Source organism: Calonectris borealis, chromosome 11 (assembly GCF_964195595.1).
Source record: "Calonectris borealis chromosome 11, bCalBor7.hap1.2, whole genome shotgun sequence".
In the NCBI taxonomy this organism is placed as follows: domain Eukaryota; kingdom Metazoa; phylum Chordata; class Aves; order Procellariiformes; family Procellariidae; genus Calonectris; species Calonectris borealis.
This window is the reverse complement of record NC_134322.1, coordinates 17,905,713-17,923,690: the sequence shown is the minus strand read 5'-3', so window position 1 is coordinate 17,923,690 and position 17,978 is coordinate 17,905,713. Positions and strand designations below refer to the sequence as shown.

Sequence of the window (17,978 nt, the reverse complement as noted above, 5' to 3'; positions counted from 1 at the left end):
TTAGCAATATTTTGAAGCTTTTGTCTTTGGTAAAATTCCTGATGAAGAAGAGGAGGGCTTGCCCTGAAAGTATCATTTATTTTTCTCAGGTAGGGGTTGAAGAGGGGACACTGACATAGGGAAATGGCCTATGTACTATGAAATAATTACAGCCATTGTGTTTACTGCTTTTAATAAATGAACTTTCCAACAAGCAGCCTATTCTCTTGTTATTCAACTGAGCCTAAATATCTTCAGCTTTACACAATTGTAAATTGGCAAGAATACCAAACATTTTTCAGTTTGATATGAGAACATTTCCTGTAAAACATGTTTGTCTTCCAATTTAAGAGCTTTCTACTTATGGTGATAATCTGCTGAGATCTATGGAATGTGCTTGTCTTTTGAAACTTTCAGACAATAAAACTACTATATGGATTTAGTGAGGAATAAACTGAAAATGAGTATGTCTTTAATACTTTTTTAGTGTGTGTATGAGTGGAATTTGTCTAAAATGTAAAAATGAAGACAGTAGCAGGGTAAGTATTTTTTTTTTAAACAGAAATAGAGGTCCTCAATCTGTCTTGTAATCTACAGGTGGACTGTTTCACCCATGCAATACCTGGTATTGTGAGTTATGTCTATACTGTGGAACACCTGGAAGCATTTTTCAGCTGCTGGGTTCAAAAGCACAGCTATGGTCCCATATTTTTTGGGAACCATATCTGAATGCTTACTATCCCCCCTCCGCGCCCCCCCCTCCCCAGTTTTACCCCTTTTAATACAGCACACACGTACTCTCTTTCTCAAATGTGGCAAGTAAATGACAGAGGTTTCAGCTGCTGCTTTTAAAAATAGGTTTTACTGTATTTCTGTTGTGTTATTTGGCAGCACAATGGAATTTTTTAATGTCTTGCAGTTCATCTTCAAGCCTTGAGAGTAGATCAGCGTTGTAAAAGGCTTTCATCCTTCACTCCCATAAATGAAGATGAGGAGTAGCTCTGTTAATATCAGTTTCTTTAGTGAAAAGTTACATAGAAAAATGGAAATCAAAATGTGTATGTACACAGATTTCCATTTTGTTTCATTGTGAATGATAGGCAAAAGTAGTCTGTTAGGAGAGGCCTAGTATTATGGAATAGCTGGCTTCTTCAGCTTTGATTTGTACGCTGAAATCACAAGATTTAATAAAATGTGCATGGCTTCCGGTTACTTCATAGTACTTACTAAATGTTTTAACGAATTGTGGAAATGAGCTTATAAATGTTCAATTGAAAAGTCATGCTAGACTATTTACCAGAGACGCTTTCTCTGTTTGAGTTTTTTGGGGGTCCATCCTGCCCTGGAATGTCTTGTCCTCTATTTTCTTTTGCAGTTTCATTGTAGAACTGAAAGTATGGAGAGAAAAGTAAAGCGACTGTTCTTCTAAGACTTGATAGGAATTTTTTTGTAAGGGAGTGTTTGTGAAAAAACATTTTCAACTCAAGTTAGTCTACAGTCATTACTGGTTTTATAAATAGTGAGGAATGTCCCCATCAAAAGCCAAAGTAAATAAAAATATGGCGAGAGTTCCGTAATGCCATATATGTTGCGTACAAGCTAGTAAAAGTACAATAACTTTCTCCATACAGAACTTAGCATAAGTGAGCTCTCAAGTTTTTTTCCTGTGGCACAATGCTGCCAGTAGTAGTATTCCTTCAGTTGTGTGTCATGCAAATCTTTCTTTTATTTTTATGACCATAAGAAAACGTTCCTTCACTCACAGAAAACAATTTCTTGGATGCACAGAATGTTTTTCAAAAATAATATCCAAAACTACTAAACAGTGACTAAATTGTGTCAACATGTTGCCAAATATAAAAAGTCACGGAGAGTTGAAGGGAATGAAGAAAATGGAAAGGAAAAATTTTAGGTGGTAATAATGTTAACTTACACTGTGTCTTTTGTCCCTATCTAAAAACTTTGGAATTTCTGTATCTAAACATGTAGAATAGAATTTTGTGGTTTATAACCTCTTTTTCATTAAATATTTTCTTCAGGGAGATAAGACAGGTACATTTATTAAAATGGAGAAGCAAATACTGAGGGAAGAAGGCAAAGCTAAAGACTCCAGATCAAGTCCTGAAATTTGGAGAATAACAGTGCCAATCTCTACTTGAAAGTTTTTTCCTCCTGAATTTGATTCTTCTAGATATTAGGTTTCTTGTCAAATCTTTTGTATTTCTTAGTGCATATCCACATTTAAAGAGACAAAAGGTAGCAAAGCTTGACTCTTATTTTAAGTCTAGTATCTAATCCTAAACCACGTGCTGCACTCTTAATTTTAATAATCTTAGGGTTCTACCAAAATGAACAATTTATATGGGTAGAAAACCAGTTGCTTACGTGATGCTGGTCCTGAGACTGTTGCAAAGAACGCGAAGACTTAGGCAAGATTCTTCCTTGTGCCCCAAGTTAATCTCTGCTGTTCTGAGGATGCATCTTTCTCTCATTTTCAATCTCTGCTACGTTTCCCTTCCCAGGGCAGGACTTGTGACTCAGCCTAGTTAAGCCTGATTGATGTATCAGATTGTTAGAGACAGTGTTGGAGCTTGCTATAAACCTGCAGCATCCAGAAGTTATGGGTGGTTTTTCTTTTGTAAATGAAATCTGGGACAGAACCTGTGAGGGCTAGGCCAAAATTTAATGAAGCTGACTTCTTGCTACCCTCAGAAACTTTGGCTGATGTTTCAGTTCTCAAGATCAGCTGGGAGCTGGGAAGAGGGTGAATGCTGGCATGTTTAACTGTGGATCCCCCACACTTGACAAAAGGACCTACCCTAAAAACTCACTTTTTATTGAAATTGGAGATTGATGGAGAATCTTTGGCCTGTCATTCAGCTGACAAACAAACTACAAGTAACTAACGTGAAGAAAACATCTCCCACCATGAATTACTTATTTCCAAGTAACTTTGGGGAAAAGCTGTTCTTTATTACCAAACAATTTGCTTTTCATTTATATTCATCAATGCCCTTCATAATTTTGGAATACAACTTAATGAGATGCAGGATTGACATAGGTCCTGGAAATCTTCAAAGAGCAACCTCTTGTTTTTCCTTTCCAAGAGCAGAAATTTTTGAAGGTTGAGTTTTGGGTAGCACAGACTGGTAAGCCTGATGCCTATATGGGGTGAATTAGTGGAAAAGATAATAAAAATTTAATTAGATTCAGACTTTTGGTTAAATATGATACTTTAGGGAAGAACCAACAGGCTTTTGTAAAGGGAGGTTGCACTTCAAAAACCTCTTGACCCAACTGACAACTTTGTAGAAGAAATATCTGTCAAATGCTGTTGAGTACTGATACCCAATTTTAGTTCAGGAAGTGCCTGAACAGTGAACTGTTGAAAAATATCGTGGTAAAATTTCATTATATGCTTTCTCTGTTTTTACCCTCTTCTCTAAGCATCGATTGCTGGCCACTGTCAGGAACAGAGTGCTAGGCTGGACCTTTTGAACTGGTCATTCTTATGTTCTTATGCTATGTTGATAAGTACTCTTCATTTAAAAAAATAATTATCAAAAGACCAATTAAAAATGAGATTTTGCTGTACTGTGCTCACCACCTGTGTGTTGTGCTCTTTTCTTTTTCTGTTCTCCTCCTTACTTCTATATGCAGGTGGGCAGGCACAGCACAGTAGCTCCAAGTCCTTGCTTTTCTCTGTTTATGCGGAGAATCATGTTTAGGGATGCCTGTTGCAGTTTGACCATTCTTGCAAAATCTTAGTCCACCCTTATCAGTTAATTACTGTTGATAGATGGTCACAAACTCACCTACTATGATTACAGTAATGGTCTCTTGGCAAATATGGGTATGTTTAACTATATAATTCACTCCTCTCAAGTAAAATATGGAAATAAAACATCAGAAGACTGATTTTTAACTTTTGCTCTGCATATTTCACATTGTCATAATTAAGGGCAATAAATTTTACGTCTATAAATAACAGTAATAAAAGTTTCTTTCCTAGGTGTGCCTTGCAATAGCTCATTATTCTCAGCCAACGGATCTTCAGCTTCTCTTTGCATTTGAGTATGTGGGGGAAATATATCATCATCCAGGTAAGTATGAAAGTATTTGGATTTCTTTTTTCCTATTTCATAATATGTAATTTTAGTAATGCTTCTGTCTAGAAGCAGTGGCAAAAAGCATTTGAGGCTTTCTCCAGGGGTAATAAAATTGGCTTGTCCTGCACCCAACCTCTTACTTTTGGTTATAAGTCATTCATTGTGATAGACATTAACAACCAAAATAGAAAGAAATGTCTTTCCTGTCTGAAACAAAACAAAACTACCTATGTCAGCACTTATGTCAGCATGAATACTCATATTTCTCAATTCACGCTTCGATCCTCCTATTGTATGTCTATATTGGTACTCTAGGTACCTAGCTAATCTCCCATCAGGCAGGCTTGTTCACCTGCCCTTCTTTTGGGAATAAGTTTCTCTTCTGGTGGTATTGCAGGAGGATTTGTGCAACTTGGGACTCCATACCTTCTTTCCTAGAGGCTTACTAGGCAGTTCTTACCACTCAAAACCTCCACCACCCCTGCTGAGTTGGAGCACACCCTCTCTGCTCAAGGCCAATCTCCAACTGAACCTTGTCAGTTAGGTAAGCCTGAAAAAGATGCCTTTGGAACTTGATTTCTAGTGTAATGCTGTGCGGTCACTGCTTAGTGTTCCCCAGCCAATACACAACTGAAAACCATCAGTTCTAGCGTAACAAGCCTCCAAATAGAGAAAGTGCCATTGATGTAGTTCTGTGGTACTGAAATTTTACTCAGCAGCTGGCATTAGAAACCACTGATCTGCCTGTTACAGAATTTGAATGTTGTGGAATTATGAGCTCAGGCCTTCAAATTTGCACAAAAGTGCGTGTTTTTCATGCAGGTGCCTACATGACTGCCCAGTGCATGCACAAGAGTAAGCGTGCATGTGGTTATGTTGCACACATAATTACACATATAATTTCTTACCTGATAAAACTTGGGCAGTTATTAAGGTTCATGTACTTTAGCATTATAAAGTACTAGGGAGCAAGCCAATTTGCAGATAACATTACAATAAAATGTAAAAGTGGAGTGTGAACAAAATATTAATCTGTCACAAAGTTGCCTTCACTCTGTCCTTAAAATACCATTTGCTGTATGGAAAAATACCTAGTGGAAGAATTACATAAGGTGGGTAAAAAACGTTGTTCCTCTGGAGCAGCAGACCAGAATGGCAAGAGATAGTTGTTCTGCTATGCTGCAGTTGCTGGAGAAAAGAGTTTGAAATACTTTGGGTTTGGGTTGGGGTTTTTTTGTTGTTGTGAACCCTGGTGTTTGTAGCATAGATCTCTGGCTGTATTTTATAACTATCCAGCACTGTATTTTATAACTATCCCTGCTAGTCCCAGTAAAGTTGAAATACTGTCTTTGTGCTTCTTGAGGAACATAACGAGCCTGCATTGCTCTGGTGTATATGTACATCATTTTTTCCCAGGCTATATTTAATAATTATATATGCTGCCATTGAACAGTAAAATTATAACATTTTTTGCTAATTATCATATTCCTCTGTATACTGTCTTCGAACTACTACTTCATTCTGATTTTTTTCTTCTGAAAAACATAAGTAGTCCGAGTACTAGTGCAAGAATGAAGTTGATAGATACAGAAGGTAGAAACTACAAAATCACTGAGATGACAGTAGAGCCATAATGCTGTGTTCTGCTTTGTTTGGGCAGGCACTTACATCTTTACAGGCTCTTGCTAAAGGTAGGAGCTTTCATGGGGGAGGTAATAGGATTGAGTCTCAGTTTATTTCACTTCCATCTAAAAATTTACTTCAAGTGTCAAGAAACAAAATGTAGTCTCCTTTGACACAGCTGACTGCCTCCTTGGCACCTAAAGAATGACCAGCAAAGGAGATGCTTCTGTATGATATAATCTTCTTGATCCCTAGCTACAAAGTCGTAGGCCATCTTTTTGTGTGGATATGAATATATATATAAAAATATATATTATATATATTTTATCCTGACTTTCAATTTATTTGCTGTTAATACAGCAGTCATTTAAAGCTGTTGAAATTATATAATTTTTATTTTGCTTTCTTCATAAGGTATCTAATAAAAGGGTAGCCTATAAAGGGTTTTTAAAACATTGCTAACTTTGGCACGTTGAAGAGAGAAATCCTGTGACTGAAAACATTTGTTCCTGAGTGTTAGTATGTCTTGCTTTCTACCAAGCAGCACAACATACCAATTTTATGTTGCTTCTCTGTTGAAATTGCAGGAAAAAATACATTTATATCTTAATGTATCACCAAGCTGTCATTAAACCACTGATCTGTTGTAACACAAAAATAGGTAAAGTTAGTCCTGATGCTAGTGGCTTATTCTTGTAATTAGGAAGGTGAAGAGCTTGATTTTTTTTCCCCTCTTTTTTTTAAATGTGCATTGATGAATTTTCTTTTCCTAGCAAAGAAGGTGAATGGAATAGACCCAGGAGGTGGTGGTGGCAGCATCGGCAGTGCCAGTGGTCAGCAGACACCTTTGTTTGAAACTTACTCTGATTGGGATAGAGAAATCAAAAGGACAGGTGCATCAGAGTGGAGAGTTTGTTCAGTCAATGAAGGTTATATGATATCTACTTGGTAAGTTCCTCTTATAATTCAAGTAGAAGAAAACAAGGCAATTATACTGTCTTTTCCTGTCTCCTCTACCAAAGCCTCCATCCTACCTAACTTCACCTCTTAAATGTGCCACTCTCTGGAGAGGCCCTCAGTTGAAAGATCCTGCAAGTGTTGTTATTAAAGGAAATGTCGTATTTTGGCATCTGTTGCTTTCATGCTTTTGTACTTCCCTCTGAAACATGCACGTTTCTAAACAAATACATCTGAGCTGTACCAATGGTATGTAAGATCATGCAGACATGCAGGACAACCAGTTAGCACTGCAGTATTAGGGGCTGGTGCATTATAGTTTAACAGAGTTGGTAAGACAGCATTGCAACAAGAGAAAAGCTGGTAAAATTTGTAGGGTAAAGTAACCTTTTGTATCATATTTTTTCCCCAAGCCTTCCAGAATATTTTGTGGTTCCGTCTTCCTTAGCAGATCAAGACCTTAAGCTATACTCCTACTCTTTTATTGGGAGACGAATGCCAGTAAGTGTAGTCTTTGTTCTGTTACTGTTCATGATCATTGTACAATATTAATCTTAAAGATATGTATGCCAGTTAACATAGTTTTGTGTGTAGCATTAAGAAAAAAATTTATATGGAATAACACTAACCTGCATTATTTTGTTGTTTCTTTTGTGTTTTTTCCCCATATTAGTTATGGTCCTGGAATCACCCTAATGGGAGTGCCCTTGTAAGAATGGCCAACATTAAAGATGTATTGCAACAAAGAAGAATTGATCAAAGGTAAATGATTAGTTATGTTACTCTTTAGTCAGACGCGTAGGATAACACAAGTGGTGACTATGTGTAACATACAGCAGCAATTGGTAATGGAGAGGATGCTTGCTTCATAATGTTGTAGTGCAATAGCTTTTGAGAAACTGTTCTCTGAGTATAGTTCTGGCACAATTTCTGTTCAAGGTCCACTTCAGTTTCGAATACTGCATAATTTTTCAAATTTTAAGGGATATTTATTTTTTATGCGGCTAGTCATTCAGATGACAGAATTTATTGATAAAAAGATCAGACAATCTTTTCTATTGATGTTACTGTAATACAACTTACATTGGTGGAGATTTTCTTATCTGCTTCAGCAAGACACAGTAAAAATTATTTATTTGTGGCATTGGGAAATACAGTTCTATAGATTTGGTGCCAAAATGCACACGGTATTTCTGTGAAATACTTGTCATTCTCTGTCCTTGATGAAAGATGAAGGCATTTAGAGCCTTGCGTAAGTAGTTTACTAGCTTGGTATTTTTGTTCTTTGGTTTAATTTGTAGGGTGACTTTTATAGTAGTACAAACACTTGCATTGTGTGTGTCAGGCTGGAGCTCTGAGTTTTATATGAAACCCTGTCAAATTTCCCGGCTTTATAAACTTTATATATGTTCTGTTTATTTAGCATAGATAAGTCTTACTAAAAACTGTGGAAAATTAAAAATTGAATAGAGCTGTTTAACTATAAGTCAGCCTTATGTTTTCATTTCCCAAACGTGTTGTTTTAATGATCCAGCGTTTCCTTTTTTTTCCCTTCTAACTAGCAGATACCAAAAGTCAATAACTTTGTGGCAGGAGCAATATATCTCCTGAATATAAACTAGAAAGCTTTTTTTTTTTTAAATAAGGTGCATGTTTTATGTGGTTTTAGTTGTTTGCAGTTAAAGACTGTGGCATGTTTCTTGAAAGACTGTTTCTCTCCTCTTCAATAATAAAATGGCTGATGCTTTTTCTTACTTAGGATTTGTAATGCAATAACTCGAAGCCATCCCCTGAGAAGTGACGTTTACAAATCTGATCTGGACAAGTGTCTCCCCAACATCCAGGAAATCCAGGCTGCACATAACAAACTCAAACAGCTGTGTGTTAATGGTACGCTGGACTGTCCTTCTTTCATGGTGGTTATTTTCTTGAAATACAACAAATTCTAATAGATCTGGCTAACAGGAATAGTTATTTGAAGCTGTTCTGCAATGTAATTACTTTCCTTGTTGCAGAGCCTTTTGAAGAAACTGAAGAGAAGTGGCTATCCTCACTGGAAAATACTCACTGGTTAGAGTATATTAGGTTTGTGCCATTAATAAAATTATGGTTAATGAGATGTGAAAAACTTTCATCAGTGTAAATAAGCAGTGAATCAGTTGAAGGATTCTCTATTTTAATGTATGAGTTAGGTAAATATAGATATTCCAAATATTTTTTTCTTCTAGAGTGTGAACCCGTTACATTAACTGTTGTATCCCTTTCTTTCCCTGTCTAGATCGTTTCTTAAGCATTCTGCTGAGCTTGTATATATGATGGAGTGTAAGCACGTTTCTGTAGTTCTACAAGGTAACGCAAACATATAGCATGCTGTAATTCTTAGCGTTAGTATGATAATGTAGATAAACACATGTAAATAAAATCAACTGTAATCTTTATACATAAACCCCATCGCTTCTAAATATTTTAGGAATTTGAGGAACTGGAAAGGAAAATAATTTTGTATGTATCTGAACTGTAGTAAAGTCCATAGCGTCAAAGGAATATTTCACTTTGAATCTTTGTGGGTTTTATTCTGATAATGATATGATAGAATTAAAACTTTAGGGTGAACTTTTGTACTGTGTTAATTGGGCTAATACTCCTTGCATAAGCAATATCAGTCTTATTCAGAGGTCTTATATACAAAAGTATTTCACTAACAGTGGCTGCTGTTGTGTAAGTGCAAACAGATACTCCAGGAAAAAAAAGACCCTGAAAAACTTGCTCATACTAAGATCAGAAATTTTGTAATTTCTGTAATTTTTACAAGAGCCATTCAGCTGATATATCCCACTCTCCCTATATAATGGCCTTCCAAAAACTGCTTCAGGGTGGAAAATATGTTGAAAATTTCCAGCGACATGAACACCCTCCTTCTCAGCACATCTTGGCTAAATACCAGGCATTTGGGTGGGTATTTTGTTCTTAATGAATGCATTGTTGTGCTGGATACTGCAGGAACCTTTTCTATAGTATGAGTCTCAGTCAAAAAAAAAAAGGTGTTTTTTTCGTCTAGTTTTTTTTGAAACTATGAGAACAATTACAGCAGCAAAAAGCATGTTTTAAAAGAAATTCAAAGAAAAACACTAGACCTAGTTGCTACTTTCTGCTTTTTGAGATCTAATTCTATGTATGTGCATATATACCTTATATATTTCATACATTCTGTATGTTTTTCTCAGAGGAAGAGGGACGGGACCTGAGCTGTCTTGCTGCTTCTCTCATTCAAGTCATGCTGGATCCCTATTTTCGAACAATTGTTGGATTTCAAAGCTTAATACAGAAGGAATGGGTCATGGCAGGATATCAGTTTTTAGATAGGTGTAACCACTTAAAGAGATCTGACAAAGAGGTAAAAATGAATTGTATCTGTATGTGATAACAGTATCTGGTTAATAGCCGCCTGAACATTTATTCACACAGAAATCTAAAAGTAAAAACATTTTTTAATACTTTCAAATCTCATGAAACTAATGTCAGAGAAAATGAGTCTTTGTCCAGGATAGAGATATATTTTCTTTATCCTCTGTAGCCATGTGAGAATCAGTGAAACACCAGGTGCAATCAAATGTTGCTGGGTTTTTATGTTGCTTCAGTGTTACACAGCAAAAGGTCCCACTGTTACAAATGCTAGCACAGCCCACATTTTAAATTGAAATAAAAGGGGTTTAGGAGTGGGTTTGGAAAGAGTTGTTTGTTTTACCAAGGGTATCTGTTTTCATCCCCATATTTTTGAATGCAGAGTCGTATCAATATGCAGTACTTTTCAAAGTATTGAGCTGATAGAGAAACACTGCAGCCTTATGAACTGATACACAGCTGCCAAACAGATTAATAAAGGGTAGCAGTGTGCTTGGTTTTCAATATTTCCAGCCAGTCTTATTTGGCTTCTTCATCACAAAGAAGAGACTTGTAATTGCAGTTGGAAAAATAGAGGACCTTAGGTTAGCAGCCTTTTTCAGGGACAATGCCCAAGAGTAATAGAAAAGCAATATCCCCAGAGAGTGGACCCAACAGATAGACTGAGGACACTGAGCACTAAGCAAAGAAAATGCATGAAGGGATAAAGAAACTGAAACACCAAGGGGAAAATAATGAGAAAGCAGATATTTTGACCTTAGGAAAGGATATACAGATGAGTGAAACTGGAAAGAGGAAAATATTTCTAAAGCTTTATATAAATGATGGTTTATACTTTTGCTATTCATGGGCCACCGTGGAAAGAGCTAGAAAGCGTAGTGAGAAGTTAACGTGGCTGAATCATAAGCTCTCCAGATACTTCAAACAAGAAGGAAGTATATACATTGTGAAAATAAGGCCAAGTAGTAAGGAAAGCTCATACAAGCACAAATTCGGAACTTATGAGGGACATACAAGAAGGCAGAAAGCATTTTTGCAGCTACATGAGTATGAAGAGATCCCATGAAAGAATTGACTGGCTTCTTACAGAGGAGGGAAAGCTGTGGGAAGGTAACGCTGAGAAAGCCAGTTGACATAGTTGCTTGTGAAAGTGGCTAAACAGGAAGAGAGAGTGTTACAGTTGCATAAAATCATGAAAAATACAATACTCCAAATAGTTTACCTGTTGAGGAATGTACCAGAGGTATAGCTAAATATCCTAATGGAACACTAACTGCAAAGAATTGGTATGACTTGGGAAAAGCTTATGTTAAATCTAATAATTCTCTGTTTTTTTTCCCAGTCTCCTTTGTTCTTGATGTTTCTTGACTGTGTTTGGCAGCTGCTAGAACAATACCCAGCAGCCTTCGAGTTTTCTGAAATGTACTTGACCATATTGTACGACAGTGCACGTATCTCATTGTTTGGCACTTTCCTTTTCAATTGTCCTCATCAGCGAGTGAAGGAAAGCACTGTGAGTATGAAGCGTTACACCTACTTTTCAAATACGAGACTTCAGCATGCCTTTCTGGAAACAACATCATCTCAACTAAACAGTATTCCTTTGTATTTTTCAAAATGTCACACCCTGTTCGGGGCAAAATATTCAGCTCCCCAGAGGAGTATGATCAGAATGTCCTTTCAGGTGATCTTTGCATAGACAGTAACTATTCAAGAAGAAAGTCTATTGAATTTCTTTTTTATTTTTTTCTAGAAAGGCATTGTTATTGTACATTATTATTTGTACTCCTCTAGGAAACAGATTTATATCTGGATCTGATCAAGTAGAATGACAGGCAATAAATAGAATTTCACGCTTCAGGCAAACTTTGAAATCTCTTGACATAATTGTTTAAATAGTTGAAAAAGTTTGAAAAGACTGCATAAGGTTCAAATAGTAATGCACAATGAAGATATTTAGAAAACTGAACACTTAAATTTGTTTTTGAAAACTGGAGCTTATCAGAACTGTGTGTAGAAAACATCTGATGGCTGATAAAAGTAAAACTTACTTATTTTGTTTAAATATTTTCCCTTTAAAGTCCTAGGTACCTACCTTACAAAGAAGTAGAGCATTGAGGTACCGTTAGCGTACTCTCAAAATAACAGTTTGGGGGGGGTCAAGAGTAAACAAACAAACAATATCATTGAAAGTAATTTTTGCTAAAGAGCGTTAGCCCTGCCTCTGCATTGCACAAATAAAAAACAGGGTACAGCTGTTTCCTCCAGCAGCAGACTGTCTTGCTGCTCCGTTGCTTTGATCTGCAGCCACCTCTGAATTATATCCCTGCTCTTCTTTGCCCAAAAGTTATGCACTGGTTTATAATTAAGATTTGTGAATAAGCCTATTTTCTTTGATTTTAATATGCCTGAATGTTAACTTTTGCAGGAATTTGCCATAAGCAAAAATATTCAGCTGGGTGATGAGAAAGGCCTCAAATTTCCTTGTGTTTGGGATTGGTCTCTTCAGTTTACAAGCAGGGATCGCCTGCTCTTTCACAACCCTTTGTATATTGGAAAGAGTGCACCATGTGTACAAAATGGAGCAGTGAAAACTTTTAAACGCTCAAAGGTAACTATAGTGATGTCTGTCTGTGAATGGACTGTTTCTGTGCTTAACCTTAAGGTGTTAATGCTTAAAAATTTACAGTTATATAGTGTTTTACGCTCTCAGTTTAGCAATAGGAGTGTTAATTCTCTTAGTTTCCCAGCCTAAAAAAATGATTTTCTGTAAAGATGTAAACTGTTGAGCCTTGTGTTCCAGGACATTTTCTGGTACAGCTGAGCTCACTGCCAACATTGGCATTATTTCACCTATGAAAAAGTGATGGCATGCCCCTTTTTCCCCCAGGGTTGTCAGTTTTTTCAGTGAATACTGATTAATTCAATCATTCATTGTTTTAGAAAGTCTAGAAAACGTATGTATTTCTTTTTAAAGGCCACAGGTGGCCACACTGTTTGCCCTGTGAGCCCTGCAGTAGTGACTCACAAGCTCAGAACTATTTAAAGGTCACATAATTTCTCTGGATGATGCATCCTAGCAGCTCAGGGAAATTTGCTATTGAAATGAGCATAAAACTGGAAAATTACCAGTATTTATTTTCTGCAGAAAAACTACAGCTCCACATTGCGAGGTGTCCCCCCAGCATTAAAAAACGGAATCATCAGTGAGCAGGAGTTCCTTCCAAGAAGAAACTCTTTGATACTAAAATTGAAACCGGACTTTTTACAGCAAACAGTCAGTCAGAGTAACAGTATGGAACAGTACTTCAGAGACTGGTTTGCAAAGCCTGTTGATTTGCACGGCGTAATTCTACCCCGTATCTCTGGAACACAAATAAAACTCTGGAAACTGTGCTACTTCCGCTGGGTTCCTGAGGCCCAGATTAATCATGGTGGCTTCATCACTGCTTTCCATAAAGTTTCTTTGCTGGCAGATGAAGTAGACATGTTAAACCGGAATCTTCGGCAGTACAAAAGCAACTCTTCTTTGCAAGGCAACTGCTCAGAACTGGATCAAAGCAGGATGTACTTCAGAGCAAATAGTTTAAATGACACCTCTGGGGCCCCAGACTTTCTCTCCTCCTCATTCCCATTTTCTCCTGTAGGGAACCTATGCAGACGGAGCATTCTGGGAACACCTTTAAGCAAATTTTTAAGTGGTGCCAAAATCTGGCTATCCACTGAAACGCTTGCAAATGAAGACTAAGATGATGCGATGGTTTAAAGGTTTGTGGAGAATACAGCATATCATTTTGTCTTTTCTAGGTTAACACTGCTAAATGCGGCATTGAAAGCTGTAATAATTTTTATATACAAACATTACGTAAGTTTTGCACAAATATTTAAAAGCAAAGCGAGTCATGCTTCAAATCGCACAATTTTGTCTTCAGTAGTTCTCATCTGGTAGGGCTTCTGGTCCCTAATTCCTTCTGTATTTTTGTGGTTTGGCTCATTATATGCGACGGAGCATTTCATTAGCTAATTGAAAGGCTTGGTGTGGTCATTAATGAGGGTTCTGCTTGAAATATCTTTTTTCCCAGTGACTGAAGTGACACTTGTGTCAAAACAGGTTGGCAAATCAAAGTAGTTAGGTGCAGTGGACACAGACTGACAGCTGCAATCTGGGAACAAACTATTTTATCAGACTGCCTCTTCAGGAAGCATATTTATATGCATACGTACATACATACAAATGTTCTGTGATTTGATCACCCTACATCTGTGTTAATGCAGTGTGTATCCATTGGGGGGGGTTGTTCCCTTTTCTTTCTCTCCCCAAAACGTATTCATTAACAATTAGTCAGATTTGTGCTCTTTGTCATGAGCTTGACTTTAGACTATAGGAATCAACTTCAGGACAATGCACTGTTAACCTTAAAACATTTACTGTAGATATGGTATTGCAGTAGCTTTAGAAGTGCCTTTAATCGGGAGGAAACAGTAGCAAGATGACTCTAATGCAGCTGACCACCCCTCAACTTCTCACAATAGATTGTTATGGCAAGTTCTTGTTCCATCCCCCGCCTCCCCCTCTCCATTTCTGGAAATAACAGAAGGCCAGCTCAAGGGACAGCAGGTTTTTCCTTTTTAAGGTTAAGCTTGTAAGTCTCATGAGAGCCTCACTTTTTTACATAAGCGCCTCAAATACTCAGCATTATATCCCTGCACGGATCCTGATCCCTGCCGACCCTCTCCTCATCCTGTTGTAGGGTGAAGTGGCTTTCAGCAGAATTCATACATAAGCCCTGCTGGGCTCCAGAAAGGAGGACGTGCTCCAGGTGGCCAAATCCACGAGGGCTGCTCGTGCTGTTGTCTCTTGTAAGCGGGTGCTGGAAGAAGAGTGGTTAGTGGTGCCTGCTTTTTACATACATGCGTGTCCATAGGGACAGTGCAATGGATGAGCACTGCTGGAGCGATTTAAAACCAACAGCCTCCCTCTGCTTAATGCAGAAGCCTCCTCTTTGCTCTAAAACTTTGTAAGTGATACCCCTCCCCTGGATGCTGTGCCAGAAAAAGCCTCAGGTTTCGCAGGGAGTAAAAGCAAGAGAGTGAAGTACACTGGGAGGGGGGAGGAATAGTAATGTGTCGTTCTCGTAGGTTAAGGCTTCTGTCGACTCCCTTCTCTTAACAGCGAGGCTGTATTTCATATTAACTGATTTCTGTGTAAAACACAAATGCTATTGAACCAACACTGAGCTTCTATTCAGGTGTTGGCTCACGAGTTAGGGCACCGAAGGCCTCGTATGATAGACTAGAAGCTATCCTCAGTTACCGGGGTGGGGGAAACAAGCTGTATGACAATAACACACAGCACATTAGAGTTAAAAAAAAAAGGCGGGGAGGGATAGGATTTGGAGCTCTTCATTTGTGTGTAAAACCAAACTGGTCTTCAGCACAGCCTAAATCATAACGTGGGTTTTGGATGTCTAAGATTGCTGAAGTATTTATTTTAGAGAATAAGCGTCTGGAGTGGCCTTACAGGCGCAAGCTTTGTGCTAGGAAAGTCCAGTGCATACAGGACCCTGTTTTCCCTGGGCTAAAAACTACCTAACCTACGAAGCTGTGGGGGGCGCTGGGTTTGCTGCTTTCTCGCACTGTGTTTGGTTTGGTGGGGATAAGCGGGCAGTTTCATTGTAAAGGTGAGCTACTGGGGGGGGGTAGACTTCCTTTTTTTAATTAACCAAACCCCCAAAAACCTGTTTTTATGCAAAGAAGCTGTGTGCGTGCGTGTGCACATGTCTAGCTGCATGCGGCCATGCACACGCATGTTATGACATAATGCCAGATTGGTTCTGGTCAACTGTTTGTGAGGAAAAACGTGTATTCACCTCAATTGCCTAATTATGCTGCAAAACGGTCTGAGCATGTTAAATGGTCCACAAACTAGTTGTGCTTATTTACAAGCTTGCTGGAGCAGTCATCTAACTTGTTCAATTCATTATTCAAATATTTGTATTAGTTTGCTTTTGTGATTTTTTTTTTTTTTTTTTTCTTATTAGCTTACTGCTTTCCCTGGCCTGATACTTGACATAAAAGACCTCAACCTGTGTGCTTAGTGTCTATTGGTACCATTTTTTTTTCTTTTTAAAATTACAGTTAAAACTATGGTGTCTTTTTCTTTTTTTTTTCCTTAAAAGAAGTGTAACCTTTTTGGTTTAAAGGTACCAAGAATGTGTAAATAAATTACTCCACGCGGGCAGCTGGTGGAATTAAAAAAAAAAAATATTCATGTTTAGGCTAGTACCCTTTGGGGGAAAAAATGGGTACTATATTTAAACAGGATTGTCTTTTATAAGGAGATTTCAGACATTTTTACATTTCAGTTCTGTGTACAGATGCTGCAGATGGTCTTTGTATTTTATATATATAGCATGGGAGGGGGTTAAAAATAATATGCCTTTATAATAAGCAAAACCTGTCTGAATACCTGTTTGCCAAACAGACTTAAAAAGAAATTTTACACAGTTCAGAAGGGGGAGTTAGGCCAGCAGAGCTGCGATGGCGATAAGCACGGGGGGGGGCCACCTCCTGCAGGGAGGAAGGGGAGCTGTCCACCTTTCCCTGGAAATGTCGGCAAGGTTCTGCTTCCTTGTGTTCGCAGGGGCCTTCTGAGGAATTTGAACAACTGTTGTGTGTCTGTGTGTGTGTGCATGCATGCCTGTGTATGTCGTTTCTTCCTCTTAAGTTAAACATCTTAATTTTTTTCATTTACTTTTGAAAGACAGGTACTAAATGTTAATTTTAAAATATTCTCCACTCTGCACAGTTGCCTTATCAACAGTCAGTAGGGACTGCTCTGAACATCTTTAATAACTTTCAAAAGCAATTTTGGGGTGTGAGTACAACTCTTTAACTTCTGTGTACAAAATACTGACATACAAGTGTTTTTTATATATGTGTGTGTGTGTATATATATGTACACATGTTCAAATTTTAATTTCTGTTCACCATTTAAAACAAGATACTGTTAATGCCATTTTGGTGTTGCAAGAGTAGAAAAATTACCAAGCAGCTTATCTTTTTTTGTCTGTTCCTAGAAAACGTGCACTATTTTGGCTGTTACTGGCTGTTATATCATGACTTTTTGTACTACACTGTAAACTACATGGGGGGAAATACGAAACGCTGGTTGATATGGTTAAAGTGTACCTCCACTGTCATTAATTACTGCGAGGTAGAGCTTATTGTAGACTTAGTGATCATGGTAGTACAACTTTATTCACCATTTACTGCCATGTATCAAAGAAACTTCCTTCATTCCAGAAATGCATTGAAAAGTGTGTGTGTATATGTATACCCAGGCCTGCACGTGTGTTTTATGTGCACCTGCCTGCAATACCACTTTGATATTGACTGCCTTGTATTTTTAATGAAAATGTAGCAAGTGGGGCAAAGGTTTTGGCTTACTCTCAGACAAAAAGACATTAAAACCAAAAAATTTCTAACATATATTTAAGCAAAGGACAGAATCTTAAATTGCCTCTAACATAAGAGACAGAAATCTGTACCTCAAATTGCTCTAGGCAGTAGGTTTCTAATGCTGTTGCTGTGATGGTTTGGAGTTCACTATTTCAACTGAAACTAAAACCTTTGTGCCTGATAATGATTTATTGAGTAAAGTAGCAGTGCCAGGAAGATCATAAAATCCTGATGCTGAGTTGTGAATGTGAAGTAAATTAGACTAAATAAAAGTTCATACCTTTCCACAGCGAACTTCAGGTAATTTTCTTTCACTTCCTCTAACAAAAAAAATAGTGGGTGTGTGTTTGTTTTTTCCAAGAAAAGCAGGGACACTGTGCTGTAGAAAGATGGTTAATAAAAAAGATTTAAAAATAAAAATGTCTTAATTTCTCACTACATTCTGTT

The 17,978-nt window shown here is 37.6% G+C and overlaps 1 protein-coding gene across 5 annotated transcripts in view; it reads left to right on the top strand.

Moving 5' to 3' along the window:
• Nucleotides 1-17,969, top strand: part of MTMR10 (myotubularin related protein 10) — a 42,120-nt gene extending 24,151 nt beyond the window's left edge. For 3 of the 5 annotated variants that reach the window (XM_075160248.1, XM_075160249.1, XM_075160250.1), the window contains 11 exons: nt 3,992-4,082; nt 6,485-6,659; nt 7,082-7,169; nt 7,342-7,430; nt 8,428-8,558; nt 8,684-8,753; nt 8,947-9,017; nt 9,893-10,062; nt 11,413-11,583; nt 12,499-12,681; nt 13,219-17,969. In XM_075160248.1, the coding sequence (XP_075016349.1) occupies nt 3,992-4,082; nt 6,485-6,659; nt 7,082-7,169; nt 7,342-7,430; nt 8,428-8,558; nt 8,684-8,753; nt 8,947-9,017; nt 9,893-10,062; nt 11,413-11,583; nt 12,499-12,681; nt 13,219-13,818 (1,839 nt within the window). In that variant the 3' untranslated portion in view covers nt 13,819-17,969. Of the gene's footprint in view, nt 1-3,979; nt 4,083-4,526; nt 4,633-6,484; nt 6,660-7,081; nt 7,170-7,341; nt 7,431-8,427; nt 8,559-8,683; nt 8,754-8,946; nt 9,018-9,892; nt 10,063-11,412; nt 11,584-12,498; nt 12,682-13,218 lie in introns of all 5 variants that reach the window. The other 2 variants (XM_075160251.1, XM_075160253.1) reach the window with 2 other exon arrangements.
• Nucleotides 17,970-17,978: the final 9 nt, after the last annotated feature.